This window comes from Dermacentor albipictus, chromosome 3 (genome assembly GCF_038994185.2).
Source record: "Dermacentor albipictus isolate Rhodes 1998 colony chromosome 3, USDA_Dalb.pri_finalv2, whole genome shotgun sequence".
NCBI lineage: Eukaryota > Metazoa > Arthropoda > Arachnida > Ixodida > Ixodidae > Dermacentor > Dermacentor albipictus.
The window spans coordinates 153,025,035-153,046,946 of NC_091823.1; the positions used below are offsets into that span (position 1 = coordinate 153,025,035).

Below are 21,912 nucleotides of genomic sequence, written 5' to 3' on the forward strand. Positions count from 1 at the left end.
ATTTCAAGCAAAACGACACCACTGGTTGTTTGGAAAAGGCCATCGGGACATGCACAAAGCCATGGCTGACAGGGGTGAATCACAACGCCAACCTGCAAAGCATGTTTTGTAAAGTTAGCAAATAATGTGTACAACATGCACGAACACCATATTCAATATGTTTTGTCCAACAGTCATGCTTTCAAATATCAGTAGCAACCACCGTGTGTGCAGCAGTGGCTGTGACAGTTTCAGTATGTGTGAGCCAGCCTCAGTGTACAAGCACTTCGATGAAAATGCATTACGCTGATCTATAAATGTGCTAAGGGGAAAAATGATCGGTTTTACTTTTATTCCAGTAATGCATAGTGGAGAGGGGGATAGAGAGACAAGGGCAACACTGCCAAGCTCTACTAATTACCCACTCTTGCAGTGTATATTCTTTCAGCTTGCTGAGTAACGTGCTCTTGTGGATGAAATTCAAACTTGCCCTTATCCATTATGAACTCGCTTAGCAGTTCCTATAAAAGCACTACAAAAAACAACTTGATGTCTGTATTAGTAAACTGATAGATTAGTTAGTTGTACAATATTAAAATGCATTATGTGACAACGTAGTTACCACCAGAACAGCAATTGGCCTCCCTGGTGCAGTATTCGGCCACAACCTCCCTGATGATATCTACAATTGATAGACCTCAGTCCCCAACAGCTGCGGAGCTACTGACCAAGGAGGCGGTCAGACCTGTATTGCAGCAGAGGGTGCTAAGAATCTCTGGGTACGAACAGGCCGCCAATGGAAACTGACTCTGTCAACCTTTAACAGCCGAACTCTGTCGAGTGAGGCTAGCTTAGCAAAACTCTTTGAGGAACTATCAAGACGTTATTTGGGATATTATTGGCCTTAGCAAAATTAGAAGAACTGTTGAGGCTTATACATTGCTAAATACCGGCCATGTCCTCTGCTATAAAGGTCTCCCTGATAAGAAGCAATACGGGGTAGGATTCCTAATCCACAAGGACATAGCGGGCAACACTGACGAATTCTACAGCATTAACGAGAGGGTAGCACACTTGACATAAAAATTGTAACAGTGCCAACACATGCATCCACAAAGGACGAGACACAAGCGCTTGTTACTTAGTGGATGCATGCATTGGCGCTGTTACAATTTTTACGTCAAGTATGCACCAACTCATACAGAAAGAAGTTTTAATGAAGAGGGTAGCAGTAGTCGTAGCAGTAGAGGTATAGATTAAAGGCAGCACAAGCCTACACTCCAGCATCCAGCGACGACGATGAGGAAGTAGATCAGTTTTATGAAGATGTAGAATTAGCGATGAGAAAAGTGCAGATTCGGTATACAGTAGTAATGGGTGACTTGAATGCAAAACTGGGGGAAAAGCAGGCAGGTGAGCAGGCAATTGGCGACTACGGCGTCGATTCTAGAAACGCTAGAGGAGAGATGCTGGTAGACTTCGCCGAAAGCAATAAGCTGAGAATAATGAACACCTTTTTCAGGAAACGTAGCAACATAAAGTGGACCTGGAAAAGCCCTAATGGTGAAACAAGAAATGAAATGGATTTCATACTTTCTGCCGATCCCAGCATACTGCAGAATGTAGATGTGATAGGTAGGGTAAAGTGCAATAATCATAGGTTAGTGAGGGCTAGGATTCACCTCAGTTTGAACAGAAAAAGAGTACAATCGCTCAAGAAAAAAACAGGTCAACTTAGAGGCAGGAAGGGTAAAAGCAGACAAATTTAGGCTGGTACTTGCAAACAAATATGCTGCCTTAGAACAGAGATGATGATGATGACATAGAGGCAATGAATGAAACCGTAACGAAGCTGGCGTCAGAGGCAGGAATTGTAGTGGGAGGCAAGGCACCAAGGTAACCAATAGGCAAGTTCTCCCAAGTAACGAAGGACCGAATAAAGAAACGACAAAGAATGAAAGTGTCCAACTCAAAAGATCAGATAGAATTCGTGGAACTGTCAAAACTGATCAACAAAACGAAAATAAGTGATATTTGAAATTGTAACGTGAGAAAGAGTGAAGAAGCCGTAAAAAATGGACGCAGCCTGAAATCAGTGACAAAGAAACTTGGCATAGCACAGACCAAGATGTATGCACTGAAAGATAAGCAGGGTAATACCAGCAATCTTGAAGGTATAATAATAGCAGCATAAGAATTCTGTACTGACCTGTACAGTACCCAAAAGCCTCGGGAGTACTCTATTCGAAACAATACTGAACAGTATACAGAAACTCCTCCTATATCTAGAGATGAGGTCAGAAGGGCCTTGCAAGACATGAAATGGGGAAAAGTGGCAGGAGATGAAATAACAGTCTATTTAATCAAAGATGGAGGAGACATAATGCTTGGAAAAATGGCGGCTCTCAATATGAAGTGTCTATCGACTGCAAAGGGCCCAGAAAACTGGAAGGACCGTAAAAGAGAGAGTAAGAGTGGGGTTTAACGTTAATACGTAGAAGACAACGATAATGATGAATAGCTGGACAGCGTTATTACAATTGCTAGTGGTTGCAGTGATGCTGGACGTTTCTGCGCAGGCGCGAGTATGAGCAGGTGCGAGAGAAAATCTGGGGGCCTTTGCTTCTTGAATATGTGAGTCTGCCTAGGCACTACGGAGGAGGTTTCTTAGCGTGTGTTGTATGCGTTTGTCCCCTAGGCATGCCGGCATTAAGAAGTGCGGTCCAGTTTGTTTACGCTCCGCTGCTGGCTGCTGGCACGGTGAGGCAGTGGACACGGACGCCCCATTTGGTGATCGCTGTGTCTGAAGGGGAAAGGTTCTGACTGGTGTTGTATAAGTCATGGTGTTTTTCGTCGGGACGATAGATTGCATTTTTTACAAGCACTGCTCCAGGAGGGCACATGTAACTGGCAAACGGAGGCCTCAGGAGAGCACCTGAGGTTACAATAAAGCAGGAGGCGCAGGTCTCCAGGGCACCCAAGGGGTAGCGGGGGGATCAAAGCTGGAAGCAGGGTGGCCCATGGATAACTCGGCGAGCCCCAACCCACAGACCAGTCTGGGTTCCAGCTTTGATGTCCTCGTTGCCGCTTTGGTGTCCTGGAGGTGCAGCCAATAATGCGAAATAATGGCACGTTGTTTCAATTAGTACAAAAGACGATTGAATAAATAATTACATCCAGCCACCAATTTGCACACTAAGTTCAGCACTACCACACCCCACAGCTTCTGCCGGCATGCCTAGGGACAAACATAGAACACGCGCTAAGAAACTCCCCCGCAGTGCCTAGGCAGAGTCGCATTTCAAGGAGCAAAAGTCCCCACATTTCCTCTCTTGCAACCGCTCTTACTCGCACATGCGCGCAAACATCCGTCATCTGCGCAAGTGCCACGCCCCGCTATACCTACGAGCAATTGTAGATACGCAGCCGAGCAAGGGAACAAGAGTTCAGGTTCGCCAGTCAGCCTCTACAGTCTGTGAAGGAGTACGTTTACCTAGGTCAACTAATCACAGGGAACCCTAACCATGAGAAGGAAATACACAGAATAAAAATGGGTTGGATCGCATACAGCAGACATCATGAGCTCCTGACAGGGAACCCTAACCATGAGAAGGAAATACACAGAATAAAAATGGGTTGGATCGCATACAGCAGACATCATGAGCTCCTGACTGGGAGCTTACTGTTATCACTGAAAAGAAAAGTATACAATCAGCACATTTTACCGGTGCTGACATATGGGGCAGAGACATGGAGACTGACAAAGAAGATTGAGAACAAGTTAAGCACCGCGCAAAGAGCGATGCAATGAAGAATGCTAGGCATAACTTTAAGAGACAGAAAGAGATTGGTTTAGATCAGAGAGGAAATAGGTATAAACAATATTCTAATAGACATTAAGAGAAAAAAATGGCGCTGGGCAGGTGATGTAATGCGCAGATTAGATAACCGTTGGACCATTAGGGTGACAGAATAGGTCCCAAGAGAAGGGAAGCGCAGTAGAGGACGGCAGAAGACTAGGTGGTGCGACGAAATTTGGAAATTTGCGGGTGCTAGTTGGAATCTGTTGGCACAGGACAGAGGTAATTGGAGATCGCAGGGAGAGGCTTTCGGCCTGCTGTGGACATAAAGTAGGCTGATGATGATGATGAACGTAGTTACAAACCTGGGTTACTTTGGCACCAATTTTTTTCTCGAATGTTGCCCTTGCTGTTGGTTCCATAGCAGTACCTTCAGAAAAGTAGAAAAAAAAATGCAGATGCTATGTGCACGAGTTCAATGTAGCAATACTTAGAGAGCCTCATGCTCATTAATGATATCATGAATTTTGCTCTGAAATCCTTCCATAAATCACTTGTCAGTAGCAGTGTTGAACATTTTTAGTGTGCTAAGCAGTTATGAGTGTATCCCTTTTAAATCATGGCCCCTGGTAACATCAAACTTGGAAGTGTCAGAAGTGAAAAGGAAGAAAAGGTTCATGAATTTTCGTTGCCTCGAACAAAGAACCTCATGACTGCCAAGCAGGTCAACACAGCTACTTGGGCGAGTTGAGAATTGCAATCGTGCATGTTCATGTGCTTACCAGACATTACAGAAGAGATGACGAGACACGGGTAACACGCCAGCTGTGCGCATCTCATTCTTTCTTTTGTCGTCTACTGAGCACATCTACACACTGGCAAAACTCTGAAACAAGTGCCCTACCAGTACACCACAGCTACTTTTCATTCCAGGTGAAATACAATTATACAGACAGGACTGAAGGAATACTACATGATACACAAGCATTGGCTTACAACTCAACATTTGATGAAAACCCAGTGGAGTACAGTGCACGCACAAGGCCAGCCATAATCACTCTTGCGAACATGGTAATCAAACATTACATGCAAAGCCAGCGTCAGATATACAAGAAAAATAATTAGCAAAAACTGTGTATTGCGCATGCCCAAGGGCCATATCTGCTTCTCAAGACTTTATTTTTCTGTCAGTGAAACGATGGCATGCTAACACGGACATCCAAGCCCCAACCCAAGCATTGCTGCCACTTCAACCTCTAGTTGCTTCTTTTCCTTAGCTCACCGAGTAATGAACATTTCTTTTAATTCACTACAGCAGCCATATGCCTTGTGGTGCACTGGCAAATCGGCCCCACCAGCAGAGAAATGTGACATTGCATGCCTCCTTAGCTGGTATTCAGGACAATGACCTGGCTAATGAATGTCGCCATGATGTTCTATGTATGACTGTATCTTGGTGTATATATATTGCTGTTTGTGTACTGCACTATCATCAATTGTTGCTTTCATGCTGCCAGTATGCACCACGGAAAATAAAACAATTTCTTGAAGCCTACGTCTCCCTGTGTGAATACAACAGACACCAATATGTTGGTTGCCTAGATGCTTACAGGCTCACAGGGTGTATGTATATGCACATGGCATTCAAGTTCAAATGCCTGCACAAGAATCTACGGCTGTCATAATCCTTGCTGTATGTTCCCTTGTTAAAATGTGCATTTCTAGAGGAACTGTTCCTCACTCATGCACTTAACGGAATACAGAGCTACAAATTTTACTGTCACTGATAACCTGATCCACGCTGCAGTAGTATTCAAGCAAAGACCAATCTTTAGTAGTGCATATGTAAACATTTGTTCAGTTGCATGATTGAGGTGTTCCTAAGTGATGTAAAGCGGTATATTACAGTGGATTACAGTGCTTAGTGCCATCACTGGCTCAGGGCTGCTGCTTTAAACCAAAATTTATTAATTTCTATTACATGTCAAGTCCATCAAGTCATTTATAAAAAAAAATTGGGTGCCTACCATACATCAGCGCAGGAACAAGTGGTGTTTTGGAGTTCTGCAGCTGCTCGGCCAGGGACTCGAAGGCCTTTTGCCTAGTCAGGATGCGGTGTGCGATGGAGCTTGATATCCTTACCGACCTTTCTTTGTGCCAACTGCAACACAAAAAGGATCAGTTAAATTTCATGGCCAGTAATAAAACGTAGAGCACATTCTGAAAGCATGCATCCATGCATGCACCAAGAAAGAGTATAGTGCACTACATGCTCTCATGCAGCAGAAAAGGTAAGAAAAGGAAAACATGCGAAATTTCAGAAATGTGCAGTGCTTTGTTACAAACCGGGGGCATTTTCCCTGCATTATAGTTTCAGCTGCTGTCACGGTTGCCTGGGAGCCTGTACATGCCACTTTTGTGGCAATAAATTGCTGCTCAATTGCAGTGAGTGAGGCACACTGTCCTGCTGTATAGTGAGGTAGACTACACTCCCAGATCAGCACCTCTTCTACAGATAATACGTCAGCATGGAGTGCTGCCTTTGAAATAAGGTCTTCTAGGACGTCTTGCACGTCTCGTTCAATTCGCCCTTGCTCCTCACTTAACAAAGCTGAATTCATTACACAGTTTATGTCGGGGAAATGGTGCAGAACATAGGATGGCGGTTCTTCCTTTGGGCACTTGCCACCAACATACAGGGGCTTGTACTCTGCAAGAGATAACAGCTGTGAACTACATGTTTAATAAACTAAAAGCACAGAAATTGCAGTGGCGACAGCTGCAGATGCAAAAGTATGATCAGTATTTAGTGCAACAATATAAAACATGATTGCGATTGAGTACAGACATAGCCAAACTTGTGCTAGGCATACACACATACCGACTCCATGCTCAGAAAATGCAGGCTAATTAGATATGGCACTGTTGCATTGTCAATGCAGTGGCGTCCCTACGCAAGCGACAGGACCAGCAGCTTAGTGCTGCTGACCCCCCCCCCCCCCTTCCTGCATACCCACACACATACACAAGCTTCCACATGCACATAGCTTCCTTCCACATATGCTTAACATCAGCATGCCCAAAACCAGCTAGACACCACTTTGACCACGTTAATGTCGACTTGTCAAACAGGCATGTAAATAAGAAAATGACATCGTGTTTCGAAAAGGCTTTCAATTTCCGCTGTACCGAGAACCAGTAGTTCTCCACGCCACATTTTTGCAAGACAAAATGTACAGTGTACCTCCAAAAAGCTCTTCGATGGACTCCCTTCGAGAAGTGTCCGGCTTAGAGGACGGCCGACCCCACCCTTGAGGGCGATCAGTCGAAGACGGCGCGTCGGCCTCGTTGACGAACAGGACGACAGCAGCTACATGTTTGCAACCGCCACCAAGGCCGGCCTTGCACGTGCACTGCGCACCCAGTATTCGCCGCTGCGATGACAGCTGCCAACGCAAAAATATATTTAGTCAAACAACTGAAAACGTGATTCTTACCGCGCACAGACGTAGCGAAATTTGCGTTAGGCATACACGAGATAAGCAGCGCTCGAAATTGTTTAGTTTGTGAGGCTTCGCTACGCCGCGTAAAACCTAAAATTAATAAGCATATGAAGTCCGTAAACGCTGGTCAAAGTACGCAAGACACCAATCTTCGCGGTCATGGTGAAATAAGAAAAAGCTTAACGAATATGCGCGCTTACCTGAATGTTGACGTCGTACGTAGCTTGACGCACTTGCGAGTGGCATTTCGCCACCACTTGTGAATCGCCATCAAAGCGTTCCAGGGTCTCCTCGACGTCGTAAGCGTACTTCGCAGCGCACAACTTTCGGCCCTTCTCAAGCGCACTAGCACGGAAATATTCGTCGATCCCGGCCACTTTTCTAAAACCGTAGCGCAGCACTACGGGTGCCATGCTGCAGCCGCGGAGGTGGCGTCGCAGTTTTTGAAACCTGTGAAAATGTTGGAACGCACCACGACACAACAACAGAAACAAGCGACAAAAACGTGCTCGCGGTGAGGCCCACAACACTCACGTCGCCGCGGGGGGCAGCGGATATGACAGCATTGCTCGCACAGTGTGTGTTACTGAAAAATGCATTTCCGTCACTACAGACGGCGCTATCCCGTTATTTTTGGAGCGCCATCTGTCGAGAGCTGGTTCTCCATAGAATGGAACGAGACAACGTGGGACTCCACGGGCCGCTGCCGCGTGCTGCAAAACGCGACTCTGGACTTGCCCGCACGCGTCTGCCGCCCGGGCGCTTGCCGCGTGCGGTGTGTCGCGCGCGTTTTTGTCGCTAGTGTGGGCGTACCATAAAAGAAATGCCTTCTCTTTGTTTTGTTTGTTTGCTGACAAAGTGTAGCAATGCCTTCGAGAAACCTAAGTGATAGAACATATGGAACGCAGTTATCAGACATTCGTTCTTCAAGAAGAATTTGGCGTAATCTGATGCTGGCTCGTTTAAAAACGTCTGAAAGTAGGAAGCCTAGTTTCGATAAACGGAAGCTTTACTTGGCTGCCATCGGCGCTCGTATTACGAGAGGCTTTAAAAACCCAGATAGAAAAAAAACTGCATGGACAAACCTACAAAGCCTTTGAGAAATTATGTTTAGATAAACTGCGCAATAAAATATTGCAAATTTATGTGTGGGGCCGAAAGGGCAATAAGAAACAAAAGGATGTCGGCCATAAAGAAGTGCCAACTGCTTGCTCGCCTTCACACGCGGTATCACGTGCCCAGTTCACACTGGACGCGTTAAATGCTGGGCTATCGGTATAAATTGAGCATATGCACGCATATTTATATGAACTTTCCGGTATCTCCTAGTTATAAAATAAAATTAACAATTATTCAGTTTACTTTTCAGAACAAACGCTCTCTGCGGAACTGTTCCTAGTTGTAAAGCGCACAAATCCATTATAAACCGCAGACATAGGTTTCTGCGTTGTAAATAAAGGTGGTCCTACTAGCTTTCTGGAGTGTATAGATGATGTGTAGTTACGTTGTACGTTTACTTAATCACTACCAATAGCCTCCTCCTAGGGACGTCCAATAACCGTTTGTTGCTTCATTGCGTCGTAATTCAGTGCGGCTTATGACAGCTATGCAGCATCGGGAATGGCAAAGAAGGCTGAAGTCACTACCGAGGCAACCTCAGTCTCAAGGTCAGCCGGCTGACCTTGAGACTGATGTTGCCTCGGTAGTGCCAATAGTCCAAGAATGCCTTGCGCCCCTTGACGTTACCTACGAGCTCCCACAGGATCATGAGATCCGGTTTTTGGATTTGCGCTTAGCTTGTTCGGATATTCATACGTGTTGGTCCTATGAACCTCGTGCTAACAAACCACTTCTTCCGTTTCATTCTGCCCATTCCAAGTTGATCAAGACAGGCATTGCTAACCTTTGCCTTAATAATGCTTTGAAAAAGTCGTGCCACCATACTGTTTCGTCTAGCTTTGCCTCTCAGTGCGATCGGCTTTCGCAGGCTGGTTATCGCGTGTCCCTACAAGTGTCAATAGCAGAACGAATTCTAAGAGAGCGCAGAAAAGACAACCAGCTCGCAGATAACCCTGTAACTACTAGGGGTAGGACAAGCGTCATCCCTTATATTCACACCGTCTCACACAATCTTAAGAAAACCGCCCAGCGAGCGAATGTTCGTGTAGTGTTTTCTGCCACTAACAAGCTAATGAGGATTTGCAAACTCACTAATCCCAATAAGGTAGCTCCTCTTTCCTGTGACAAGAAGCACAAAAATAAGTTTGTCAATTGCACACATTGTGCCGTTTATTGCTTTCCACTCAAGTGCAGAAAACGTTACGTTGGTCAAACTGGCCGATGCCTGAATGACAGGCTGCGCGAACATAGTTACAATGCCAAGAATGGTATCACAGCTGGGGGGTTTCTTGCGCAGCACTGCAAAACGTGTGGCTGCGAATCTGTCTTAGAGGAGTGCGTCATTCTTGGTCGCAGTCGTAATCAGCTCACAAGAGAAATCATCGAAGCAAAAGCTATCATTGGTCTGGGCCATGCATGTGTAAGCTCACCTTCATTATCATTATCTAACAATGAATTGGCGTATCTCCGACTGCAGCCACAGGCTGTCTGAATATGTTACCACTTAGTTACTATCGGTTTTGTTGCTTCATTTCTTTGTTATCTCCTGATGTCATATGGTTGCCGAGTGTATAAGTAGTCTTGTGTCACGAAATAAACTGTCAGTTGGAAGTTAGGGCTCACTCTGTTTTCCGTTTCCTTTATTACCCCTACCTCCTTCCTTTTTTGCTCTTCCGAGCTGCGCTACAAGCCTAAAACAGTCATGACGTACCAACTCGCCCAAACTGCCACGCTTTTGTCCGCCACGGCCAGGGTTTCCTGCTGCGATCTTCTCATTTAACCATAGCCGCTAAGCCACCATAGCAGGTTCGTGCAAATTACGTTGCCGTTTTTTTTTTATAAATACGGATGCTGAACTCTGGAGACGGATCTTAAGGTCTCCGTCTATTGTTCGGGACATTACCGGTTTTGGCGTGCCCAATCAGTTGATATGCACAGGTTTCCAGGTTCTATATTGCGATTTTAGTCTCCACCTTGCGGGTTTCCGCAGAACTACTCCGTCAAACACTTACCTTTGCTTCGTGTGTTGTCGACAAATTCGACTTCGCCCTGCCATCTGCTAGCCGCCTGGTTAGCTCAGATGGTAGAGTGGCTGCCCTGGAAAAGCGGTGGTCCCGGGTTCGGGTACCGGACCAGGACGAATTTTTCTTCAAATCTGAGGATTTTCTTTCGAGGAACCCGTATGGGTTTCCTTTGTAGCAATTGCTGCGAACGGGTGGATGTCTCCGATATCCCTTTATCAATTACTCCTCTCCACCTTGCGGGTTTCCGCAGAACTACTTCATCAATAAGTACAGTTCTGGAAACGTTGGCTCCCGCTTATACCAATTTCTGCTTGTGCTCATCTTCTATGGATTGTGTTACTGTTATTTCCGTAATAGTCGTTAGAGTGTAGCAGACCGTTGAACATGGCAACTCCATTGTCAATATCAACCAAGGAGGAAATGAGGGCAGTGATTCGCTTTCTGTGTGCGGAAGGTGTTAAACATGCGTAAATTATTTGCCGAATGCAAGCGCAGTATGGCGACAATTGTTTATCGCGAAGCAAGATCTAGGAATTGGTAGAGCATTTGAAACAGGGAAGAACTTCTTTATGTGACGAGGAAAGATCGGGAAGGCCATCGACGTCAACGACTGAGTATAATTGGAAGGTCCTTGAGGTGAAAGTGATGGAAAACAGAAGAATCACAGTGGGCAAAATCGCAAATACATTACATATCAGGCATGGTTCAGCGTAGTCCATCTTATACGACAGGCTAAATTTACGGAAAGTGAGTGCGAGGGGGGGGGGGGATCCCGGAAGAATTTTCAGCCCAGCATAAAGCACAAAGGATGGTCATTTCTCGTAAACATCTGGCCTGTTATAGGCACTAGGGAGATGGATTTTTACAGCAAATTGTTACTGTAGATGAAACTTGCGTGCATCATCAGAATCGGAAAGTAAAGCTGTGAGGATGGCTTTGAAAGACTGATAGTCGCCAGAAATTAGGGAATTTAAACTTCTACCATCAGCTGGAAGATTATGCTAACACTATTCTCCAACATCGAAGAAGTGGTAGCCGTTCATTTCACCTAAAGAGGCGGAACTATGAACAGTGAGAGCCATTGTGATGTATTGCGAACTAAACTTAAAACAGCAATTAGATCCAAACGCTGGGAAAAACTTCGAAAAAGTGTAATCCATAACGGTCGGCCACATTCTCTCGAACGGACAGCCGATACAATAAATGAGTTGGGATTCAAATTACTGGCACACCCGCCATGGACTCCAGATCTGGCTCCAAGGGAGTTTGATTTTTTAGGCAACTGAAGGAAGTGCTCAGGGCAAGAAGATTTGCAACCGATGCAGAAGTCATTGATGCGGTTCAAAATTGGTTGCAGCGGCAACCAAAGAACGTTTCTTTCGATGAAATCAAAAAACTTGTGAAACGTTGGACAAAGGTCGTTGGAGTGCAGGGAGGTTATGTAGAAAAGTAATCTACGTTTCAGTATTATATCATTCGAATGAATGTACCTTTTCTCAAAAGTCCCTTTACTTATTGACTTCCCCTCGTACTACTGTAAAATTGCCATGCGGTGAGGAATAACAGAACGCCGTAATAGAAGCAATGTGCCCAGCACACATTCGAATAGAAGGCGTTAAATGTCTTGTTATGTCATTTTGCGGGATTAGCCGGAGCAAGTCAAAGAGCAACAGCTGTTTTTCAGAAAAACCTCTTTAGTACTAAGTATAACTTTTTCCTGTCATCTAAATTGGGATGCTCATTTTAATCAACTTCACAGTGAATTTTCCGCGGTGGCTGGGGTGCTGGCTTGCTGTAGAGCTCTCATGCCGGTAAAAGCCAAGTTGCAAATATATCATGCATTTTTACCTCCCAATTTATTTATTGTAGTTTAATATCGGGGACCACAACATTAACAAACATGAATAAAATAATTACATTACACAAGGCACTCCTCCGGCACATTGCCAGCACCAATCCCCTATGGACTACTCCTACCAATCCCTATCCCCTATCGACGACTCAGTACGAATCCCCTATCGAAAAATTGTATGGGTAGAACGCTATTACGAATATCGCGTTTTACGTGCGTTTTATTTTGCAAAAGAAGAATTCAGGAATTTGCCTACATCGATAGCGGCCTTGCAGCGCCATAAAATACCAGTACATCTAAGAAATACTGATCCTTGGTATAAATCCAGAGAAAAGACGGGGAATGCGGGGGATGGAAATTCAAGACGATGAGCAAAACGTGAACAAGGTGAATGCAGGAGCCAACGTTTCAACAAGTGCACTTGTCTTCTTCAAAGCCTTCAAGGCCTTGAAGAAGACAAGTCCACTTGTCGAAACGTTGACTCCTGCATTCACCTTGTTCACGTTTTGCTCATGATTTGAAGGCCTTGAAAAAGACAAGTCCACTTGTCGAAACGTTGGCTCCTGCATTCACCTTGTTCATGTTTTGCTCATGATCCTTGGTATGTAGCACGTTTTCGCACTGAATACAAATTACAATCTATTAAACACAATTTACCAAAAATCCTTAATAATTACAGTGACACTTCTCATTTGTTTCGCAGGAAATTGAAGATGTGTTTTGTTCACGTGTAAACATATATATGTTATGTGTAATGATTCTAATTATGTGGTGCCCTTTGATCATTCGTTTTCTTAATCTTATCCAATAACCTTGAATGTTGTTTGTTTCTGTATTGCAAGATAATCATCTTGTCAATAGGCTTATATTTGAAAATATTACAGTTGTTTTTGTTTGGTGTTTGATGTTATATGTTTGATTTTTTAAAGTACTCTCTTTTATCGCCCTGCCATGTACAACGTCTGTTGGGTGCAGTCAAGCTGCCTTTGACAGCTTTTAGCCCAGGAGGACGTTTCTAGTGTGTACTAGAATAGATAATAATGTTGAAGCTGAAGTTGACATATGCACGCATGTTTAGCCTATTCAAATACCGGAAGTGATAACGTGCTCTGCAAACTTTGAGCGTAGTGCGTCAGAGAGAACTGACACACTTTCGCTTTCAGCAGCCACTGATCATAACATCTGTTAAATACTGCAAGCTCAGGGGGCTCCAACAAGTACGCAGCAAGAAGGGGTAAGCGTTTTCCTTTCTCAAATGTTCTCAGTTTCACTATGGTATTTCTATAAACGCTCATCTGAAAGCATCGCAATTTCGCAAAAGTACTGCCCTCCTTTTATAACTTTGTCCTATGTTCGTGGACATGTGGCCACCTTGATGGCCCTAAGGCTCAAACTCAATTTCAGAAACGTATAAAAATATGTTATGCGCTTGCTGCTGGCAACTAAATTTCACGGAACTATATTTTCTCGCAAAAGGCGCTGAAAAAATCAGAGCATGTTGCTTGCATCTTTCATAGGATGCTTACGTCTTAGACATTTCTTTACACTATTATTTCTGCCTAATATTAAAGACATACATAAAATTTCTGATATTCTCATTTCCTGGTTTCTTTGTTTTGATTCTGGATAATTGTGGTTTCTGAAGTTGATATCAACTGCTGCCGGAAAAGAGCTGCCGGAAAAGCCGTTGTGGATTTGGTTGACCAATTTTGTTTTCTGTTAAAGGGACACTAAATAGAAAAATTATTTGTTCTGCATCAGTAAACTACCTTTCTACGACACCAAAAACAGCACTCTTACCACGATAAGACTCTTGCTAAGCCAGAAAAAGCGCAAGGACGAAAGACGGCTGCGGACGCCTCCTTGACGTTCCCGCACCTGTTGGCTACGACGCCATGAATTTTGATGGCATCTTATAGGGCCTACCTAAGTATATAGCGGTACAGATTGACTACATTCTGTTTTAAAGGAAGCAAATATTAAACATGGCAATTTTCGGGAACCCTTACTCAGCCAATGCGCCCCAAATGCGAAAACGTACTTTGGTATCGCTGACCTCACACTGACGCGCCGGGGTCGAAGTTTTAGCGCAAAATTCAAATACTGATACTTTGACCTTCCTTTGCTCATATAATAATCAAACTATCGTTCTGACATTAATGCCTGTAGGGTTCTCAAACAATGCTTTATTAGTGTAAACTGATTTATTGTTTCGCTTTAGTGTGCCTTTAAGGACAGGAAACAAATAAATGATAATTCTGGAATTTCCGCACTGATAGTGGGCCAAGGTTGGTTGCACGAGACGCTTATGTAAGAAGGTTGCGAGTTTCTTCAAACTTCTTTTATTCCCTGCAGTTAGTCCATAACAGCAATGGCGGCCCCAGGTAAGTATCCACAGTGTGCATTATTTTTAATTAGCACTTAAGCCAGCTTGAATGACTTCCTTCAATATGATTTTCAGAACCTGAGAAAAATCATTAAAGTTGACGAATAAAATGCAACATTTTCGTGACCACGGATCAATTTGGTGCCCCCATGCTAAGAATTCAACTTGCTTCAAGAATTGCTCTGGCTTGTAAATGACACGGTTTACATTACTGATGGAAAGACCACTTCTTACAGTGCGAGCAAATGACAGAACGTTGAGCGGTAAGTATTTAAACTTAATCAACATAGGCGCGGTAAGAAGTATTATTGATTACATTTAGTAGAAAAAATGTACCAGTTAAATTGACATGGAATAAATCAAGGTAAGTTGAAAGTAGATAAAGAAGACAATCACATTAGGGCACAGGTGCCTTAAGACTTCTTCACTAAAAACATTTTGTCCACACAGAAAGCATCATTATTTCGTACTACTTTATTTTCACGAGGCTCTAGCTCCACCTTGCCAAATCCAATACTCCTGGTGGATGAAATAATTGTTTCGAATCTTGACGGCTACATGTTGGGCCGAGTCAACTGTCATATACATATCGTTAGGTATGTGCAGAACCCCCGAGGCCCTTGTGCTGCGAAAGTGAGCTGGAAATTTGATGCGACGGGAACATGTTGGTGAATGTGCGAAAAACACGTTTTATGAAAGTATAGGAGCTTATTATTGTTATTCCGATGGCTACAAACACTATACACGCATAAGGTAAAGTGTACAATCAAGCCATTTCAAAGTAGTATTCCATCATATATACGGTGTATTTCCTTTCAACCGTCGGTATTTTTCATTAAAAAAAAGCAGCGCAGCCAACGTGGCGTTCTTGGAGGTGAGTTCCAAAGCGAGGTGCACATACATGGACGCGAATAACGTGAACTGCTGAGGAATAATTACGAAAAAATTTATTGATGAACCTTTATAGTAGTGCCTTGGGTGGAGCCGCATAAATGACAAATTTGGAGACAGTAACATATAACAGGGGCCCGGAACCACCCTGCGGGCTTGATGAAAAAACACACCACGTGAGTAGCTCATGCTGCGGTGAACATCTCAGCCGAGTTTTGCAGTCGCGCGCGGCGAGTGAAACTCGCAAGCGGAGCGCAACATCACTTTTTTTCTGAATCGCTCCCTTTTCAACAGAAGCCGGTTCCTCACCATTTTCTTGACGCTCTATTGCGTGATATAGCAAATATTCGTGCGCGGCTGCTATTGGTCGATAGCCTATACCAAACAAGAAGAGTGCTTGCATCAGTGCGCTTTTTCTTACGGTTACTGTGTGTATCTTTTGACGCAGTTTAATAAACAGGTTCAACTAGGCGAAAATCTGCCTTCGAATTTCGATTACTACATGCTTCCAGCAGAAGCCAAGTATCGTCTGCTCACGCTCAGCCACGTCCACCAGCGCAGAATCCCGAACAGCGAGGCTAATAGCATCGTTAAAATGTGAAGAGCAGCTACCGAAGCCAGATTTTGCAAGTATTTACAGTCTTCCTGTTATGGGCAGGCCTTAACAATTCATTTGTTCCACCAGTACCACATGGCGTTCAAGATAAATTATTCTCGCCGTGATATCCGTCACCTTGAGTGCAGAGTTACATGAAATTATGTGACACGCTTTTCACCTGTGTTTCCGTGGTGTTGCGAGGTAAAAGTCGCAGTGGTTGTTTGATTGCCGTGCGTTTAGTATGTATTTGTCTGTGAATCGCCAAATGACAGGAGAAAGTTCTGTGAGGTCACGTGACATTTCTCACGTGGTCTGATGGGATTTTCTTGGGCAACATCCCAGAGCGTTTCGGAAGGCAGTTCGTATGATATCCATCTGAATATGTTTTGAAAACAGCCAAGGGATTGCGAAACTTGTGAGGTCACTTGATACCCATCACCACCTAGTCCGAGGTTCGCTACGTGGGTACTACTGTGTTGTCGGCGATAGCGCGCCTGATAAGCAGACTGCTGTTAGTGTGCATGTGCGCACAAGTACTTATAATGTCTTGCTATGTGCGTGAACCATCGATTCTTGATGTAACCAGGAGCCCGTAAGCTGCGGGCAATAAACACCGTTTTCCTGTTGATCCCTTGCCTGGTCACCCACTGACATGAGATACAACTACCGCATAGTTTCTTCGGTTCCCGTTGGTTTGCTATTCATGTTGGAATGGTTGGAAAAACCCATCGGTGTCCGAAAGTTACGTGATGCTACGTGACTCCTTTTCACGTGGTCCCAAATGCGCGACGCGCATACAATGGCAAAGCTTCTTGAAAGCCCGTTGTTCCGATATCCATGTCAGTATGGTTGGGAATGACCCATGAGTCTGGCGAAAAATACGTAAAGTCACGTGACACACCTTCCTATCTAATCTGAGGTTCACAACGTGCGTACCATCGCATACCTTTTGCGACTCTCCTCAGTTTGCTCACTCTCGCACAAATAATATTCCTGCGGCCATGTTGAGATGTGCGAAACTGTGCATTGCGCAATCGAACGCGCTCGTGGCACCCTGGAACTGCGTCTCGAAGAGCACGAGTACACGTGCAGAGGACATGATTGTGTGCGCAAGTGCTCGCAATTTAGGTAACAAGTTATCGCCTGGATTAGGCAGAGGAAACGTTGCCGCCTGTTCGGATTGGAATATGCAAGTCCCCAATTGCGACAACGAGGAGGGGTTAGTGTATGCGTTTATTCGCACATCGCGCAAAGCATCCTCGAGGGCTACGAGGAGTCTGATCGCCAGACGAGCATAATTTATGATGTCGTACAGTCCAAAGGTATCGAAAAGCTCGTCTACAAAGGCCACAAGACCATTCAGCCAAAGAATACCTGTCACTGTCACTAGTGGTGTCACATACTGTGGTGCATTTGCGCGATATGCAGCATCACCTCTTACTTTTTTTTACAATAGTGCCTTTCTGTTATGGGTAAACTGTCAGTCACTCAATGTGCACGTGGTTCTCGAACTTGAACAGACCGGTTTAAGTAGAAGATACATGCATTGCAGAGCATAGCGATTGCGTTAAGTTCACAAAACATCGCCCTCAACTCGATTTACAAAGATGGGTCACAGAATGCAAGCGAAAACAAACTATGCAATAAATTCCACAATCTTAAGTCGAAATTCATGGATTAATTTCACCCTGAAAAATGTCTATATAACAGCGTCCTAGTTGTTCTCGTGAAAACTTTGAAAGTGGAAAGTTCGCCGGCTGCTTGTTTCTCCCGCTGAGAATTCCACACGGGAAAGCATAGCAGCAACGCTCACAGACGCTCGAGAATAGTGAAGTCGCGCAGCAGTCCGATCCAAACGGCGCCCAATTTTACTTACATCGGAAGACGCGCCGCAGGTTCTGGATGTAGGTCTCCGCGATCCTGGTTGCAGGCGCCCGTCCTACAGGCGCCTCCTGACCCCAGCAACTTCACACGAACGCTTCCTGCTTGCGCAGAGACGGTTACGTAGAGGCGTCATGAGCCCAGGCCCAAACGCCCAACAAACTCGCACCACTTCACTCCAGCCGCCTTTCATATTCCATCCTCTCCCCGGTCGCATTACTGTCGCCCTCTTTCCTTCTATTTCTCTGCGACGCCGTGGTTCACGCTACTTGGTCATTCGATTTCTTTTGTCGTTATCACGACGTTCGGGGCACTCGCGCGAAATCCCCGCGGCAAGCCGTCCTGACTGCCGACAAAGCTCCCGTGGCGCCGCGCATTTGCAAGTGTCCTCCATGATCGAACCATGGCGATTTCGTGCATATCATAACGACGGGAACTGAGTTCCAGAGGAAATGGTAGCTGAGTGCGATATCATATGTTGTAAAATGAGTCGAAGTGGTGATAGCGAAACGAAATGATAGCTCGAAAAGTGGCTGCTATTGGCCAGAAGAATGGCTAAAGGTTTTTTGTGGTGGGTACTCCTTAATGGGCAGGAATTTTCGGTAGCTTATGTAGCTGACAATCCAATGAATGAAGCCGCATGAAATTGCACGTATATTGGCGAGCTGAGTGGTCTTAAAACTGTGCACCAGACGTCATTCTTCCAAGTGGGCCTGGATCCAAAGCAGAAACCCCCAAAATTACATCATATTACAGAAAGAGAGAACCGCAATCGATATCGATCAATAGATTCCCAAAACGCAAGCAGCTCAGTAAGGAATGGTTACTACCGCAAGCCACATGGCCAACATTAGGTTAAACAAGAATGCCAACGTTTCACTTGTCTAAACGATGAGCTCGAAGAATTTGACGATTTAAGATGTTGGGCAAGCACCTTATTACATGAGTGCTGCGATGCAAAGAAACTACTAGAACTACGGACGCTGCCAACAACTCGTTGATGCCACAATTAAGGAGATACAATTTTCAACTTGGTCTTTCCATAATTGTACATGCGAAATACTTGAGAGATCTAGTGTCTAGAGGTGCTGCAATTATGGTGGTTCAGTGAGCATGGAAATCTTGGTTAGTATAGATGGATTAGCGTAAACATGGTTGCTCGAGCTTCAAAAGTCTTTGAAACTTCGTAAGCTGATCACTTTCATCGACCTAGTGCTTCATAAAGGGAACACGCTCTGGTTGTGCGTGTGCGGAGATACTTATTGTTCTGCCTTAATTTTTTAGGTAAATGTCAATTATTGCTGGTCTCGAAAGATAAATCGCAAAAGATAATTCCTCAGGAATGCCTAAGGTCTGGGTGTATAGCTTACAGTTGCCATTATGCAGCGTAGCAGGGCCAAAATTTAGTCGCAATTCATTCTGCACGATTCTATGCCGTTCTTATCATCCACCGTTAACAGCTAGCTGACGACCTTGCTTGCGAGAGCGGAGCATCGCTCTGACTACTGACAAAGCACGAAAAGGAATAATTGCTAGGAAGGTATGTCTGCACGACAAATTAAATACAGAAATATTGACAAAACATATTTCACTTAGACATGATGCACATCTAGTCACAGCAAACCCTGATGGCTTGCGGGCCTGGTGCTTATCTACTGGTAGGCCAGTAGTGAACATGTTCCGCAACCGATAACGATTGTCAGGGAGTGCGCAAGTAGTCTTCGAGGCTGCACGTAACAAGCCACAAGCGCGTAGATTTGACAGCAGTGACGAACAAATCATTGGAAGTGCTCAGCTGCGATCCCCAGCTTGTCTTCTCGCGCTTTCCTGATTCAGCGGCCTTTCTCTACAACCTGAACTGCATTGTTTGGACTCTTGCTGCATCGCTGAACGGTATTCATGATGCGCTTTTATTGCGATAACATTTAAATGGACACTCCACGCGCATTTCCGCTGTCGCTGTCACCTTGAGGTACCGTATAAAGTCGATAAATATAAAGAGTATGAAAGGTATCAAGTACTAAATTACGAAGTAGTAACTATGAACGGCATAACGGCAGAAACGGCGATGACATCGTCACCCCAAACCGTATGCTGCATGTGCGAGTGAAAGCATGCGAGGGTCAGGCGGAGATCGCAGGCCAATCTTGCGCACTCAAGGCAGAGAAGCGGGAAGGAAGCGCGCCACCTTCCGTCGAGCACAAGGCTCCGTGGAGACGGTAGGGAAGGGGCGCATTCTGCTCCGGACGGTCACGAACGCCAACCCGGGCCGCTGTAGCTTGAAAGTCACATACGCCGCGGACAAAGCCTGCCGTGCGCTGTATTTCCACGGCTTAGTTCGCGCTGATGCGAGACGCCGCATGAAGTTCGATTCGCTCGCTGATGTTGCCGCGCTTCCTCACTCCATCTTTTTGACCGAGAGTTTGCGCAGACATCATGCCAAATGCTTTCATGTTTGCTTGTGCGCGCATGACACGATGGTTAATTAAGTAAATAAACCAATGTTTATAAGTCTATACGCCCGATAAAACGACTATTCTTACTTCGACTAATTCCGCTAATTTGCTATGTCAATCGATACTTTGCTTTCTAGGCGAAACTGCGTCATTTTTGTAGGTGATTCCACCAAGTGAAACTCGGAAGGACAGAAAACATCATTCTGTTAATCAGGAGTTCTGTTTTCCCAAAGCAGGCAAAAATATTAAAATTGATTTATTTCTAAATCATCGACTGCGTTAATTTCACTGTAGCAAAAAAAAAGAAAATACGCAATTGTGCCCTTCCTGGAAAAGCACAGCTTTATTAGGACAATGCATTTGTTCAGCGCTCTCACGTTGACGGTCAGCATAACGACGCACAAAGGGATTTGAAACAAGAACAGTCGGAACGCTGCAGAGCAGCCACTAATGCTATGACAGCGCCACTGCCTGATAGGTCGGGTTATGTCGACTATTGACTATTTAACATCCCCATTTCACATGTCTGCCGAACTACTGTTTCACTGGAAGTTTGATGGCCAATGAGATAAGTGCACTTTCAGTTCCGTTTAGCCTGAGTTAAAAAAAACGACGCGTTGCGTTTCAACGGTGTTTATTAAAATTGTAACAATGGGTGGGCCGACCGTTTCCGTTCAAATGGGTGGGCTGACCGTTTCCGAGCGTTTTCGTTTCAACAAGTTTCATTTATCTAGAGAATGCTGTTTCTGTTAGCAAAGTTAGCAGCGTTCAGCTCACGTTGCCGCCGTGAGGTCGCCGGTTGCTCCGTCGTCTGCTCTTTGATGTGCTTGCGGGTGGATCTTCTGGCTGCCATGCAAATAGGGGTGTGAGACTACGGCCATACAGTTTGCGTATCTTATGCATGGATGTACAGCAAGCAAACGGAATGATGTAGGTGTTGTTCAAAAGGATAAGTTCAGAAGAGGTTCTTGCTAAAAAAATACACATTATTTTCAGGGACAATGCAGCCAACAGAGGTAAGTATGTGTTTCAGTGCCCGTGCACAGTGAAAACTGCTCTAGTACTGCTCGTGGTAGCAGTGAGTACTACCTGGGATCAGTTTCATGTCATAATACGCACAACACATACGCACAGTATCTAGTTGAAGTATATCTGCGCCACGTGAAATATGAACGAGAATCTAAGCGAACTTCACCAAAAAATGTCACTATGCTTGCGGCGTTCTTTTTTTTTTACAGCTCCGAAATATACTCTCCTAAAGAACATCAGGTTGCGACTCCTAATCCTAAGCCCACCATGGTGGCCCCCTTCAATGTTGCAGCATAGTAGGATGCCTTTTGCCTTCTGCCTTTTTACCTCACCACTCATCCACTAAGAAATTGACTGCTTCTGGCCGCACTGGATTTACATAAATGAACACATC

At 44.8% G+C, this 21,912-nt stretch overlaps 2 protein-coding genes across 18 annotated transcripts in view; one reads left to right on the forward strand and one right to left on the reverse strand.

Annotated features, from left to right (window-relative positions):
- The window catches only part of LOC135920016 (uncharacterized), a 52,581-nt gene that overhangs the window by 7,942 nt on the left and 22,727 nt on the right, over positions 1–21,912 (forward strand). For 3 of the 17 annotated variants that reach the window (XM_070534789.1, XM_070534795.1, XM_070534790.1), the window contains exons 2-4: positions 13,482–13,511; positions 14,900–14,926; positions 21,486–21,505. In XM_070534789.1, the coding sequence (XP_070390890.1) occupies positions 13,482–13,511; positions 14,900–14,926; positions 21,486–21,505 (77 nt within the window). Of the gene's footprint in view, positions 1–13,440; positions 13,512–14,632; positions 14,662–14,885; positions 14,927–16,066; positions 16,181–21,485; positions 21,506–21,912 lie in introns of all 17 variants that reach the window. The other 14 variants (XR_011512499.1, XR_011512501.1, XR_011512502.1 and 11 more) reach the window with 14 other exon arrangements.
- Positions 44–7,799, reverse strand: LOC139056993 (uncharacterized). The gene is made up of 5 exons (XM_070534788.1): positions 7,483–7,799; positions 7,024–7,225; positions 5,807–5,940; positions 4,145–4,209; positions 44–92 (listed from the first exon to the last, which is right to left on the reverse strand). Exons 1-3 carry the CDS (start codon positions 7,693–7,695, stop codon positions 5,918–5,920), a joined length of 438 nt encoding a protein of 145 aa, XP_070390889.1. The 5' UTR covers positions 7,696–7,799; the 3' UTR covers positions 44–92; positions 4,145–4,209; positions 5,807–5,917.

What these genes read in the sequence shown, in the direction of transcription:
- LOC139056993 (XM_070534788.1), bottom strand. Translation starts at nt 7,695, where the DNA reads ATGGCACCCGTAGTGCTGCGCTACGGTTTTAGAAAAGTGGCCGGGATC. An exon ending in CGTACGACGTCAACATTCAG is followed by an intron (nt 7,226 to 7,482) that starts GTAAGCGCGCAT and finishes TTGCGTTGGCAG; the next exon opens with CTGTCATCGCAGCGGCGAAT. An exon ending in CATCGAAGAGCTTTTTGGAG is followed by an intron (nt 5,941 to 7,023) that starts GTACACTGTACA and finishes TTTGTGTTGCAG; the next exon opens with TTGGCACAAAGAAAGGTCGG.